Raw genomic sequence first — 14,530 nt, forward strand, 5'->3', positions numbered from 1 at the left:
AAATATGGAGATTTTGAGTTGGTTTTATGAAGCAGATTTGGAGTGAAACCAGTGAGACTTATTTGGCATTCACAATAACTAAGTTTTCAAATCATTTCTTCTTCATTGAATTTTTTTTTTCCAATTTCTTTTCAGGTCCTAGTTTCTGGAACCTGATAATGTTACCTTATTTAGAAAAAGGGTCTTTGCATATGTGATTAAAGATTCTTAGATTGGGAGATTTTCCTACATTGTATTCTGGCTGGGCTTTAAATGCCATTACAGATATACTATTAAGGGGGAAAAGAGGGAAATCTGACACACACAGAAGGCAATGTGGAGATAGAACAGAGAGATTTGAAGATGTAGGCCTTGAATGTTGGTATAATGCAGACAGAAGCCAAACAATGCTGGTAGTCATCAAGCCAGTAGAAACTGGAAGAGGCAATAAATGGATTCTCTTCTAAAGCTTCCAGTCTGGAGTGCAGGCTTGCTGACACTTTGATTATAGCCCAGTGAAACTAATTCCAGACTCTTGGCTCCAAAACTGTGAAAGAGTAACTTTCTATTATTTTATTTATTTTAAAAAAATATTTATTTTTTAGGTGTAGATGGGTACAACACAATGCTCTATTTTTATGTGGTGCTGAGGATCGAACCCAGGTCCCGGGGGTGCTAGGCAAGCGCTCTACCACTGAGCCACAATCCCAGCCCCAATTTTTTTTCTTCTTATTTTGGTACCCAGACTTGAACCAAGAGCCACTTAACCACTGAGCCACATGCCCAGCCCTTTGCCCACCCCCCCCTTTTTTTGTGTGTGTGTGTGGTACTGGGGATTGAATCCAGAGCCTTGTACATGTGAGGCAAGCACTCTACCAACTGAGCTATATCCCCAGCCCAGCCCTTATTTTACATATATTTTGAGACAGGGTCTCATTAAGTTGTTTAGGGCCTTGCTAAATTTCTGAGGCTGGCTTTGAACTAACAATCCTCCTGCCTTAGCTTCCTGAGTTGCTGGGATTACAGGTATGTGCCACCATGCGCAGCAACTTTCTGCTATTTTAAGCCACCAAGTTTGTGGTGTAATGTGTTATGGCAATCAAGGGAATATGCGCTGGTGACTTTCATACACATATCTTTGAAACCTATAAGGTAAAGGCTATGAAATGTATTATTTCCAGCTTTTTTTTTTAAAAGAATTTTAATATTTATTTTTTAGTTTTCGGCGGACACAACATCTTTGTTTTTTTTTTCTTTTGTATGTGGTGCTGAGGATCGAACCCGGGCCGTACGCATGCCAGGCGAGCGCGCTACCGCTTGAGCCACGTCCCCAGCCCTATTTCCAGCTTTAATAAATGATGTGCTTGCTCAAAGTTGCTCACCAACATCTTCATTTGAGTGTCTGATAGCAATTCTGAATACCTTGAGTTTGAAATGGTCATTTTCCATTGTGATGGGTTTATACTAATTAAGTTACAAGTTTAGAGGCTATAAAAAAAGCAATACAATAATTTAAAAAATGCAGTTTATTTCTTTCTCTCATAACAGTATGGAGGTTGGTATATGGTCCAGGTTGAAAAGGCAACTCTGTCCTTTGAGGAACATGCAGGGACCCAGGTACCTTCCACATTGTTTCTCTATCATACCCTAAGGCAGTTGTTTTCAAAGTAGCTTCCCTGGATAAGTAACAACAGCAAATTTTCAGCAAATATTGCAGCTCTACTGAATCAGAAACATTATAGTTGAAACCCAGCACTTCATTTTTTACTCCTTTGACAATGAACCTAAGACTTGTACATGTTAGGCAAGTGATCTCCACCTGAGATATATCCACAGTCCTTTTTTTTTTTTTTTTTAATTTTCAATGAATCTTTATTTATTTATATGGGGTGCTGAGAATCAAACCCAGTACCTTACACATGCTAGGCAAGTGCTCTACCACTGTGCTATGACTCCAGCGCCATCCACAGTCCTTGTTTTAAATTTTCATTTTGAGACAGGGTCTCGCTAAATTGCCTAGGCTGGTTAATTGTACTACCTCAGCCTCCAAGTAGCTGAAATTACAGGAATATACCAATATGCCAGCATTTTTTTTTATTTTGAAAAAATAATGGCAAAATTTACCGTTGTTAACTTTTTTTTTTTTTGGTAGTGCAGGGATGGAAGCCAGGGCCTTGTGCATGCTAGGCAAGCACTCTATCATTTCTTAAGTTTACAGGTAGTGGCAGTAAGTACACTCACACTGTGTACAACAATTACACATCCATCTCCATCTGTCTCCAAAACTTTTTTCATCTTCTAAAACTGAAACTCTGTCATGCCCCCTCCTACTGGCTCCAGACAAAACCACCTTTCTACTTTCTGTGTCTTTGAATTTGACTACTCCATATCCCTCATATAAATTGAAGTATTTAGTATTTGACCTTTATGGCTTATTTAACTTTACATGTTTTCAAAGTTTATCCATGTTGTCACATAAGCCACCATTTTCTTTAAGGGTGAGTTAATATTACATTGGATATTCCACATTTAGTTTATGCATTCATTCAAGGGACACTTGTAATCTATTTTGAAGAATGCTGCTACAAAAATGGGTATGCAAATCTCTCTTTGGTTTTTCCTTGGGGTCTATGCACAGAAGAGGAAGTGCAGGGTCATGTGGTGATTTTTCTTTTACATTTTCTTTGGTTTTGCTAAGTTGGGAAGATTGATCTCAAACTTGTGATCCTCCTACCTCAGCCTCCTGAGTCTTTGAGATTATAGGCACATTTTCCTGTGTCTAGCTATTTTTAATTTTTCAAGAAACTACTTTCTTGTGCACAGTGTGTTTTTTTAATTTTTTTTTTTTTTAGTTATAGATGGACACAATACCTTTATTTTATTTATTTATTTTTAGGTGGTGCTGAGGATCGAACCCAGTGCCTCACATGTGTGAGGCAAGAGTGCTATACTGAACCACAACCCCAGCCCCCACAGTGTGATTCTGATTTATGGTAAAGTTTGAGGACCACTGTCTTAGACTGACTGAAGTCCATATCTATGTCCCAACCTACAGGAAGGAGGATGGAAAGCTGAGGCAAGCAATAGACATTGCTTAACTCACTTCTGCTGACATCTCATTGACTCAATCTCATGACTATATGTCACTGCAAGATTAACATAGCTAAATGTTTCCTGTGGATGAAAGCACAATAGTGGTCTGCTGCAGGATTTCTGCTCCAGTATCCCCGATTTTGGTTGTGGTACCACTGTCCTCCGAGGAGTTTACACTAGAAATCCAGCAGTCATGTTTGACACCACATCTAATCATTAGTTAAATCAGGTCGGTTCTTAAGAGCCTCTCTTTCCATTTCCACTCTTACTGCTTAAAGTCAGGTTACCTTTCACTTTTCTTACTACATTATTATGAGCTTCTGTACCTCCATCTATTCCCAAGCTATTCTTCACATTGCAGCCAGAACACTTTCTACATTGTTCATTCTAAGCCAAAAACATTCATCTTTTAAAACTAGATCTTCCTCAATCTCACTTACCTCCTCTAATATTAATCTAATTCTAGATTTATCAATGTAATAGTATAGGAGCTCATAGACAACTCAAAATCATACTTTAACACTAGACAAAATATTGAATACAATGGATTAAATTTAAACTACCTCTAATTAGAAATTTAGGAATAAATTTATCTTCTACAAAAGTATAAAAAACAGCATAAGTGCAGGTGTTCAGTTTCACAAAATAGCAACATTATGACTGAAAAGTTGGCTAAGGCTTTTAGTTTTGCCACTTAGCTGAACTCTCCTTTTCTTTAACAAGTGGAAACAGAAGCACACCACTCAAGGAAGTGGAATCTAAAAGATCAAGGACAACGTGCTTTCAAAAAGGAGGGAGTTTTTTAGACGTTATGCAAGAGATGCCACCCTATACGTACCCTTCAGCAAAAGCTTCCAAGAGTTAGTGGACAGTTCATCTTTTCAACCGTCTTTATAACTCTTTCTAAGACACTTTTAGGGTAGATCTCCTCCCATATATACACGGAGATCTTGTCCTGTGTCTCAAGTGACCTGTGCGTGGTAGGGCCTAATATTTGCTGAATAAGTAAATTCCTCAAGTCTTGAAGAACCATATAATGGTTCACAAGTTGAAATACCTATAAGAGACTGACAGGTTGGGCAGGTGACATACGTGAGTAAACAGAGCCATTACAGGCCTACAATACACGGGGCAGTTACATACCCCATAGCGAGATAGTTTCCTTAAGTAGGCGTCCTATATCAATCTCCTTAGCATTCTGTCTACCCTTACAAAATACAAAACAATTTCTTCATTTCAAATATGCCATGGCCTTTGGTTCACTTAGGATGGCTGAATTACTTCCAGGCTTAACTTCCAAAAGGAAAACCGAATCCCAGAATTGACCTTATTCTAGGAGGAAAACTTTCCTTCTCCAAATTTGGCTTTTGCTGCCGAGATTTAGCATGAATTCTTCAGCGCGACTTCTGAAAAGATCTCTGTTCCAGAAACTGCCCTCTCACCACAGGCTATCCACAGACGAGTGAGATCAGGAAGGCTTTACTCCACACTGGGTGGGCGAGTGGAAAGGCGACGCTTGCTGGCTTCTGCCCCAAAGTGCATTTCTGCCGGCGGGCCGGGAGCCAGGCTTGAGGATGGGGTGGAGAGAAAAGGTGGAACTGAAAGGTCGAGAGCCAAAGCACCCCAGGTAGTCCCTAGAGCTCAGGGTCCCCAGCGGACCAGTCACTCGCCTGGCCCGAAACTGGCTCTAGAAAAAACCCCAGGCGCCAGCAAGGACGTAAGTAGCTACTGACGTACCCCGCACGGCAGACGCGGGCAGAGGTCCATTGTCCCCGTAGAACCCCGGGAGAGGGGCGGGGCGGAGGTGTCTCTCGGGGCGCTTGCGCAGAGAACCGGTTTCCAGGGCCCTGGCTGAGCGCGGGACAGGCACAAACGCGGAGCTCCGGCGCCCCACTGCGTGCGCAGGCGCACTCAGCGATCTCCGCCTTCTTCGAGCGCCCATCCCCTGCGGGCCTCGGGGGCGGGGCCTCGGGGGCGGGGCCGTTGAGGAGCTCAATGCGCATTGAAGTTGCTCCTAGTGCTCCCGGCTAGCAGCTGCCGCCACCTCCTCAGGTCTGCGGAAGTCATGTTACCCAACACCGGGTAAGGGGCTGGGGACAGTGCGGGGAGAGATCGGGCTGGGTGAGTGCACGGCGCGGTGGGGTCGCTGCGAATCGCCCGGGCCAGTGAAGGTGCTGGGCGTTGGGTCCTTAGGACGTGCATTAGTGCGTGGAAAGTAACCCCAAGTTGTGTACTACAGGAGGCCTCCGTGTAAAATCCTCTTCCTCAGGTAAAGAGTCTTGAGTGGTTTTCCCACTACTTAACCCTACCTTGGGTTTAGAAGCAGTTACGTGGGACTAGCCGAATGCCTGAAAATTCTAGGTGAAAGGTCACTGGAACAAGCTAGTGACCTTGGTGTTTCCACTTGTTCGGAACATTTGATTTTAGAGTTATAAGATAGTTGGGATACTTAAATTTAGTAACAAACTGCTCTTAAAATGTGGGTATCTTTTGGCAGTGATTTTTTTCAAAGTTTTAAGCGAGATAACATATAACAAAATTGGCCATTTTAAGTGTACCGTTTGGTAGTGTTAGGTTTGTTCACATTGTTGTGCAGCTGATCTCCAGAACTTTTCATCTCTCAAAAACAGAAACTGTACCTCCCAGTTTTCCTTTTCCCTGAAGCCCCTGGCAAATACCATTCTACTTTGTTTCTGTGCAGTCTGGGTGCTTCAAGCTGAATGACAACCGATACATTCTGTATTATCTTGAAACAGGTACATAGCCAAAAGGCTTTAATGAGTTCAAAAAGGTGTGAAGTAAAGAAGAATCTTTGAAAACGTCTGTTACTTTCTGATCTTTCCATTATAGGGGTTTATAAACTATTTTGTATACCATCCAAACAGGGACACTTATTTGAAAAAATAGTAGCAAACTCCATTTTGGCTTTGCTTCTTTTACTTAACATGCCTTGGGATATACAGACATTTTCAAAGTACATGCATATGTTTCTCCTCTTTTTAATGATTGCATAATGTATTACATAGTTTTACCTTTATTTAGTTAACTTGTGCCCTATTTTTGGATACCAGATCTTTGCGGTTTTTTTTTTTTTTTTTTTGGTTATTCCATCTTTGCTTCCAAGATTATTCCTGAATTCTGTTTGCACAGTGAGTGGTGTGTTTGTGAGCATATCTCTAGGATAAATTCCTGGAGGCAAAATTGCTGAATCAAAGAGTATATGTACTTAAATTTTGATCATTGTTACAAGATATATGGATATTTGTCTCCAAGAGGGTTGCATACCCAAAATGATGAATGAGGTTTTCTAATCCAACCTGTTGAATTTGGTCAGAACAAAATATTTGATAATGAAAATCTAATTAGAGAAAAAATGGCTCCTCATGATACTTCAACTTTGTATTTGTTTCATCACAAGCGAGGATGAGGATCTCTTTATAAATATAAACCATGGAGCTTTTTGACTCCCAGAGGCTATTTGGTAATATCTGAGATTTTTGATTGTCATAATTGTGGGTAGATTCTAATGGCATCTAGTGAGTGGAGTCAACTAGATGAGGTAAACATCTTAACAGTGCACAGACAGTTCTACAACAAAACATTATCTAGTCCAAAATGTCATAGTGCAGAGGTTGAGAAGCTGTGGTTTAAAGCCAACTGTGTATCTTTTTAATGACTGGCTTTCCCAGTGAGATTTTTGATTGATCTTTGAGAGCTTACATATTTTAAAAATTTATTCTTTATCATATGTGTTACAAATATTTTCTCAGTTTTTAAAATTTGTGTCTTAGGTTTGATTATGTTATTTGTTTAACATGAAGAAATGTGTTTTTATGAAGTCAGAACTATTAATCTTTTAAGGCTTTTGTGTTTTTGGAACAAGTTCAAAGGCCATGTGTCACATCCACAGCCCAGTTGTGCCAGGCCAAAGAAAGTGCACAGAGACAGCGTCCAAAACGTGATTTATTGGAGAAAGCTTGCCAGTGATCAGTGACTGCTCCAAGAAGAGTTCAGTGACAACAGACTGATCTGGTAGCTCTTCTGTCCTTCGCAGTGCTTTGCAAGCAGTGTCTACTTTCCCTCAGGTGTTTTGTCCAGTGGCAGCCAGCTGGACAGATGACACATTATCTTTTCCAGTGTTCTTAGTTTGGCACCCATTCCCACTTAGAGAGGTTTTGTTTTGTATGTTTGGTTGCAGAAGCAGTGATTATCATCAGCATTAGCTTGCATACATGACCAACATATCAAGGAGCAACTGTTATGGTGAACATGTAAGAAACTAGCTTTCTACATATAATACTTTCTTCATGTAATACTAGTAAATGTTCAATTTGAATTTCTAGTGTGCATAAGAGAAAACCAGTGTCTTACAAGATATATGATGTATTTGGACTTTCTGGCTCAGGTTTACTGTCATTGTTCCCTAAATTTTTTGGACAGAAAGGGGGCATTCAGCAACAAGATGTTTTATTGTCTCTCTTTTCTTTAGGGATGATGGTATACCATGCTTACATACACACACACACACACACACTTTAAATTATTATAGTATTTTTATGGTTCTCTACTTTTTTAAAAAGTATTTTTTAGTTGTCGAGGGACCTTTATTTTATTTGTATGTGTGCTGAAAATCAAACCCAGTGCCTCAGGCATGCTAGACAAGCATGCTACCACTTAGCCACAACCCCAGCCCCTGGTTTTCTACTTAAAAAAAATTTTTTTGTGTATGTTTGAAAGGGAGCAAATCTAAGGCTTCATATATGCTAGGCAAGTGCTCTATCCCTGAGCTACTCCCCTAACCTTATTTTTATATTTTTATAAATATTTTACATTTTATAGCATTTATGTGTGTGTGTATATATGTGTATGTTTTACATTCAGATTTTTAAAAAGTAAGACTGTTTTATTAGAACTGGAGGAGTTGCTGAAGAAGGAATGTTCAATTTGAATTTATGAATTCAAGAATGGAAAAGTCCTTCTAGCACCTAAAAACTGGAACTTACAGTCAGGAAAGTAGGATGGCTTCCCATGTTCAGAGTTTTTCATCCATTTGAGATTAATTTTGGCACGGAGGAAGTCCACTTCATTTTGGTTCTGATAGCCCTCCATTTGTTTCAGCAGCTTTGACCTAATAGTTAATCCTTTTCTTTATGTCAGAAATTCTACTACTATCACATGTGAAATTCTTGTATGTACAGGGATCTATTTCTTGACTTTATGTTCTGTTATAGTGGTCTTTCTGTTCATGCAATGGTATCAAACCACTTAATTACTCTAGTTTTATAAAATATGTTAATATTGAGAAAAGCTAGATCTTGCTTCATTTGGAAATATTTTTTTTCAAAAATTTCCTGATTATTCTTGGGTCTTTATTTTTTCAAATGAACTTTAGAATAGTTTGAATAGTTTTTTTTTTTTAATTAAAAACTGTTTTTTTTCTGGGTGTGGCATGCATGGTCATAGTCCCAGCTATTTGATAAGCTGAGGCAGGAGGTCACTTGAGCCTAAGAGTTTGAGAGGAGCCTGGGCAACATAGCAAGACCCTGTCTCAAAACCAAAACCAAGGGGCTGGTGTTGTGGCTCAGTGGTATAGCACTTGCCTAGCACATGTGAGGTACTGGGTTTGATTCTATATAAATAAATTCACATATAAATAAATTAATAAAATAAAGGTCCACTGACAACCAAATGTGTGTGTGTGTGTGTGTGTGTGTAAAATTAAACAAAAACAAAACCAAACAAATCATTTTCCTTTTTAAAAATGGTTAAAAATTTCTTCACATTTACCCTGATTTTCAGATGTCAGAGAATTTTAGTAAGTTGAGGTGTAGGTTATCTCTACATTTGCAAGTTTTAGCTACCTACCCATGGTATTTGAGAAATGTGGACTCTTTCTCTGAGGTGCTCTTGTCATTAATATTCTGGTTCTAATGCTTTGGAGCTGGAGGAGGTCCTTCCTGTAGTACCAGTCTAGCTACCTTTGACTTTCTTGCTGCCAGTGCCATCTGGCTCTGGGTGAGGAGGAGAAGCCCTTTATCCTAGTGGGAAGCAATCCAGCTCTATCCTGGGCAAAGGGAGGGGCCTTTTAAAGCAATAGTTGGGATATTTTCATGTGACTATTTACATTAAATCAATTTAATAATCTGTGTATACTACTTTTTATATATGGAAAAGGGAATATTACATATGCAGATGTAAAATGTCATATATATATATTAGTGTGTGTGTGTGTCTGTTTGCATATTTCTGGAAAAATAAATACAGAAAGGATCAACCAGAAATCAGTGAAGCATGTAACCTCCAGGTAAAGTACCAGACTTCTTTGAGTGTATAGTAGTATAAGATTTTTTTTTATAATTTTTAAATTTGTTTTAATTAGTTACACATGACAGTTCAATGATCTTGACAATATATTTGAATCAGATGGAATATAATTTCTCATTTTTCTGAGTGTAGAGGTTGCAGAATCACATTGGTCATGCAGTCACGTATATACATACAGTAATAATTATTTCTATTTTATTCTGCTGTCCTTCCATTCCCCCCTCCCCCTCCCCTCCCATCACTTTTCTCTACCCAATCTAATGTGACACACTTTTTTTTCCTCACATTGTCATACATGTATTCTGTATAATGATGAGGGTCTCCTTCCATTTTCCGTGCAATTCCCCTTCTCCTTCCCTTTCCCTCTAGTATAAGATTTGGACTTTTAAACAATGTACATATTTTACAGTATCCCTTATCAAAGATGAGGGGATAGAAAAACTAAAATTGAATTAAAAAATAAACAAACTTAGCTACATATCAAACTTAACACATAAACATACAAAGAAAAGAACAAATTCTTAAATTTTTTTAAAAAATATTTATTTTTTAGTTGTTGTTGGATACAATATCTTTATTTTATTTATTTATTTTTATATGGTGCTGAGGATCAAACCCAGGGCCTTGCACATGCTAGCCAAGTACTGTACCTCTGAGCCACAACCCCAGCCCCAACTCTCATAATTTTTGATGTATGATCTATCTATAAATTTTTTTTTATTTATTTTTTATTTTTTTAAATAAAGTTTTATTGGAACATAGCCACTCTCACTGACTTAGTTGTTTATGGTTGCTTTTATGTTATAATGGCAGTATTAAATAGTTGGGCTAAGTCCACAAAGCCTAAAATATTTCTTTTTTGATTCTTTACCAAAAAGATTCTTCAACCCTTGGTGTAAACCTTTGGATTTGAGTTTTAACAGTGGGTTTAGATCATGGCTTTATCACTGGTTAACCTGGACCCTGAAAAACATCATTAGCTTCTGTGAACCTCAGTTTACTCATGTTTAAGAAGGAATAATATCTGGATTACAGTTTTTTATGAAGATTAGATTAATTAATGAATAACAAAAGAATGAATATAGTTGACCTAGAAACATGTCTATTATGCAACTGCCCCCATTTCAAGTTCCTCTTTAAAACGTTATTTCACTTTTGTATTTCTCCAGTGTCTATACATTTTAAAGGGATTTGAGCTAAAGGCAAAAAGAAGCGCAAAGAAATCTTGAATTCTGCTTAGGAGACTTATTACTGGCATTGGCATAGTTATTGGAAGACTATTATATCTTATGCTACATACCTCTCTCTCCTTGCTCTGACTCCTTAACAGAAGAATGGATGGGATTCTTACTCCTCTTCCCTTTTGGTAGGAGTGAGAGATCCTAGAAATTCTTTTTGTAGTTTCCAACTTGGCCCACAGGGCCATTGTTCTTTTTCTTTTAGAGTCATTTCTATCAGCATCATGTTCTTATTACTGAAACTGTCAAGGCCTGAGATTCTTAGATCTCAAGTGTTTATCTTAGGCTTTTTTTTTTGTACTGTACTGGGCATTGAACCCATGGTCTTATGTATACTAAACATATATTCTCAACAATATATTTTAATTTTGACTTTTTTAACCCTACAATCATTTTATATATTAAAATCTTTAGATTCTGTACTTATTTACCCATATCTTTGGTTTTCATATCTTCTTGCATCTCAGACTTTCTTTTTTCTTTTTCTTTTTTTTTTAAAGAGAGGGTGAGAGAGGGGGAGAGAGAGAGAGAGAGAGAGAATGAGAACTTTAATATTTATTTTTTATTTATCTGCAGACACAACATCTTTGTTTTGTATGTGGTGCTGAGGATTGAACCCGGGCCGCACCGAGTGCGCTACCGCTTGAGCCACATCCCCAGCCCGCATCTCAGACTTTCCATCTGGAAACTTCTAATTGAAGTAGTAAGACATAAAGAAGACGTATATGGACTGGGGTTGTGGCTCACGGGTAGAGCGCTCGCCTACCATGCATGAGGCACTGGGTTCAATCCTCAGCACCACATAAAAATAAAATATATTGTGACCATCTATAACTAAAAAGTAAATATTTAAATAATTAAGAAGTATATGGATTGCAATGAAATAAACATTGTTGCCATTATTTGTAGATGATATCATCCTACATAGAAAACTAAAATAATGTATAACTAAATTATCAGAATTAATAAGAATTTGACTATTTTAGGATCTAAAAGTCAATGAAGAAAAATAATTTAGATTTCTATACATGAACAAAAATCTGTAAGAAATATAGAAATATAGTAGATTTATAAAAGTATAAAATTTAAAATCCTGAGTAGGGACTCCACTATAAAACAAATGATCTATATCCTTCAGCAAATAATGGTTTATAGATGGAAGGGGAATTAGTACAGATTGAGATTTATAAGATATGACAAATACAATGTGAGAGCCTTAATGGATCCTGATTTGATCAGACCAACTGTAAAAAGACATTATTGAGAACATTATAAAAGTTTAAATATGGACACATACTGGATGGTATTGAGGGATTATTTATTTTCATGAGCATAATAATTATGTTATATCAAAAGTGTTTATCAGAAAAGTAAATACTAAAGTATTATTTTTTTTAACATTTATTTTTTAGTTGTAGATGGACACAATACCTTTATTTTATTTTATTTCTTATGTGGTGCTGAGGATCAAACCCAGGTCCTCGCACATGCTAGGTGAGCACTCCACCCCAGCCCCTAAAGTATTCTTATGTGAAATTATATGACCTTTGGGATTTGTTTTCTGATAATTGCTTTCAAACTTTTGATAATTGTTCAGGAAATAAACTGATTGTATTATTTTTATTTTTAGATATATTTGAAAATTCTGTAATAAATATTTTAAAATGGTCTTAGTCTTTTTTTTTCCCACCTTTATTTTGTTTATTTATTTTTATGTGGTGCTGAGGATTGAACTCAGTGCCTCACACAAGCTAGGCAAGTGATCTACCACTGAGCCACAACCCCAGCTATGGTCTTTGCCTTTTTTGTTGTTGATGTTGTTGTTCCTTCTTCTTTTTGGCACTGAGGATTGGACTCAGGAGCACTTTTACCACTGAGCTACATTTCCTTCCCTTTTTATTTTTTATTTTGAGGAGGGTCTCACTAAGTTGCTTAGGGTCACTCTAAGTTGCTGCTGAGGCTGACCTAAAACTTGTGACCCTCTTGTCTCAGCCTCCCCAGCAGCTGGATTACAGGCATATACCACTGTGCCTGACAAAAGTGATCTTTGTCTTTACACTGATTGTTTTTTGTTGCAAAGTGGAGAAATCTGATAATATTGGTTGGATGATAAAATTAGCATTATCAGTAAGACCAGGTAGATACTGTGTACTTCCTGATCTGATACACTGAAGAAAATAGTATTTTATATTCTGGATGGGAATGTATAGCCTGGCTCTGATATTGAGGAAATACCAGATGAATCTAAAATGAGATTCAGGGGCTAGGGTGTGGCTCAGAGGTAGAGCTCTCGCCTAGTATGTTCGAGGCCCTGGGTTCGATCCACAGCACCACTTAAAGATAAATAAATAAAGATATTGTGTCCAACCTCAAAACTAGAAATAAAAATAAAATAAAATAAAATGAGATTCATTCTATTTTTTTTAAAGGAATGGAGTAGTGCAGGTGCAGTGGCACATGCCTCCAATCTCAGTGGCTTGGGAAGCTGAAGCAGGAGGATTGTGAGTTTAAAGCCAGCCTCAGCAACTTAAGGAGGCTGAGACAAGAGGATCACAAAGTTGTCCTAAGCAACTCAGCGATAACTTGTCTCTAAATAAAATGAGCTGTGGATGTGGCTCAGTGGTTGAACATCCTTAGTTTCAATCCCTGGTACCAAAAAAATAAAAGTAATGGGGGTGTTTGGGGTTGTGGCTCAGTGGTAGAGCGCTTGCCTAGCATGTGCGAGGCACTAGGTTTGATTCTCAGTACTACATATAAATAAATAAAGGTCCATCAACAACTAAAAAAATTCTTAAAAATTAAAAGGAATTGGGACTGTATTTTTCAAAAGGTCAATATTATAAAAGACAAGAGGCTGCAAAAATGTTCTAGATTAAAGGAGATGAAAGAGATATGAAAGTAAAGGCACAGTCTGATCTTCACCTGGGTCCTGTATTTGATGGCAAAAAATTGCTCTAGGGCATTGTTGGGTCCATTGACAAAATTAAAATACTGATGTTATGTTAGATATAAGTAGTTATTGTGTTAATGTTATATATACTAAGGTTGTTAACTCTACTGTGGATATATAAAAGGATAGGTCTTGATGTATTCATCTTACTCTTAAGTGGTTTGGAAAAAATAAGATCTATGGAAGGACAAGAGTGGGGATGAGCAGGAGTACAAATGACAAAGCAATGAGGTCAACTATTAATCTGGGTGGAAGATATTTGTGTATTCTTCATATTATTCTTACAACTTTAAGTTTGAAATTATTTACAAATACAAACTTGAAAAAAGTTAAAAACAATGGAGTACCCAAGAATAAAGTCAGTAAAAAATGAGTAATACTTTTCTGTAGAAAATTATACAATTATATGGGGCTGGGACTGTGACTTAGCAGTAGAGCGCTCACCTAGCACATGTGAGGCACTGGGTTCAATCCTCAGTACCACAAAAAATAAATAAATAAAATAAAAGTATCATGTCCAACTACAACTAAAAAAAAAGTTTTTTTTTAAAAAAGAGAATTATACAATTATATGAAAAAACATTAAAAACCTAAAAAAATGGAGAATGATACCATGTTCATGGATTGTAAAGCAGTTACGAAGACACCAATTCTTACCAAACTGAGTTATAAATTAATATAATTTCTATCAAAATCCCAACTAATTTTGCTGTGTAGATAGATAAAATATGTGTGAAAAAGCAGAGGTCCAAGTATAGCTAAGAAACCCTTGAAGAAGAACAAATGGAATTTTTTGCCCAATCAGTTATCAAGAATAATAAAGCTATTATAATTAAGACTGTGTGGTCTCTGTAGACCAGTGGACAGAATAGAAAGTTTAGAAGCAGGTCTATAAATTTATGGAGTTAATAAAGCTGACATTGAAGACTGTAGGAAAGATAAGTTT

General features: G+C 37.3%; 1 protein-coding gene and 1 long non-coding RNA gene across 3 annotated transcripts in view; one reads left to right on the forward strand and one right to left on the reverse strand.

Moving 5' to 3' along the window:
- Positions 1 to 1,490: 1,490 nt before the first annotated feature.
- Positions 1,491 to 5,015, reverse strand: LOC120889870 (uncharacterized). The gene is made up of 2 exons (XR_013438231.1): positions 4,810 to 5,015; positions 1,491 to 4,639 (listed from the first exon to the last, which is right to left on the reverse strand). It is a non-coding gene; the product is annotated as an uncharacterized LOC120889870 (long non-coding RNA).
- The window catches only part of Hsdl2 (hydroxysteroid dehydrogenase like 2), a 60,347-nt gene continuing 50,813 nt past the window's right edge, over positions 4,997 to 14,530 (forward strand). Inside the window, exon 1 of one of the 2 annotated variants that reach the window (XM_005329704.4) lies at positions 4,997 to 5,154. In XM_005329704.4, coding sequence (XP_005329761.1) covers positions 5,138 to 5,154 — 17 coding nt within the window. In that variant the 5' untranslated portion in view covers positions 4,997 to 5,137. Of the gene's footprint in view, positions 5,155 to 7,270; positions 7,344 to 14,530 lie in introns of those variants that run through there. The other variant, XM_040286163.2, reaches the window with a different exon arrangement.

This window comes from Ictidomys tridecemlineatus, chromosome 4 (genome assembly GCF_052094955.1).
Source record: "Ictidomys tridecemlineatus isolate mIctTri1 chromosome 4, mIctTri1.hap1, whole genome shotgun sequence".
NCBI classification, from domain to species: domain Eukaryota; kingdom Metazoa; phylum Chordata; class Mammalia; order Rodentia; family Sciuridae; genus Ictidomys; species Ictidomys tridecemlineatus.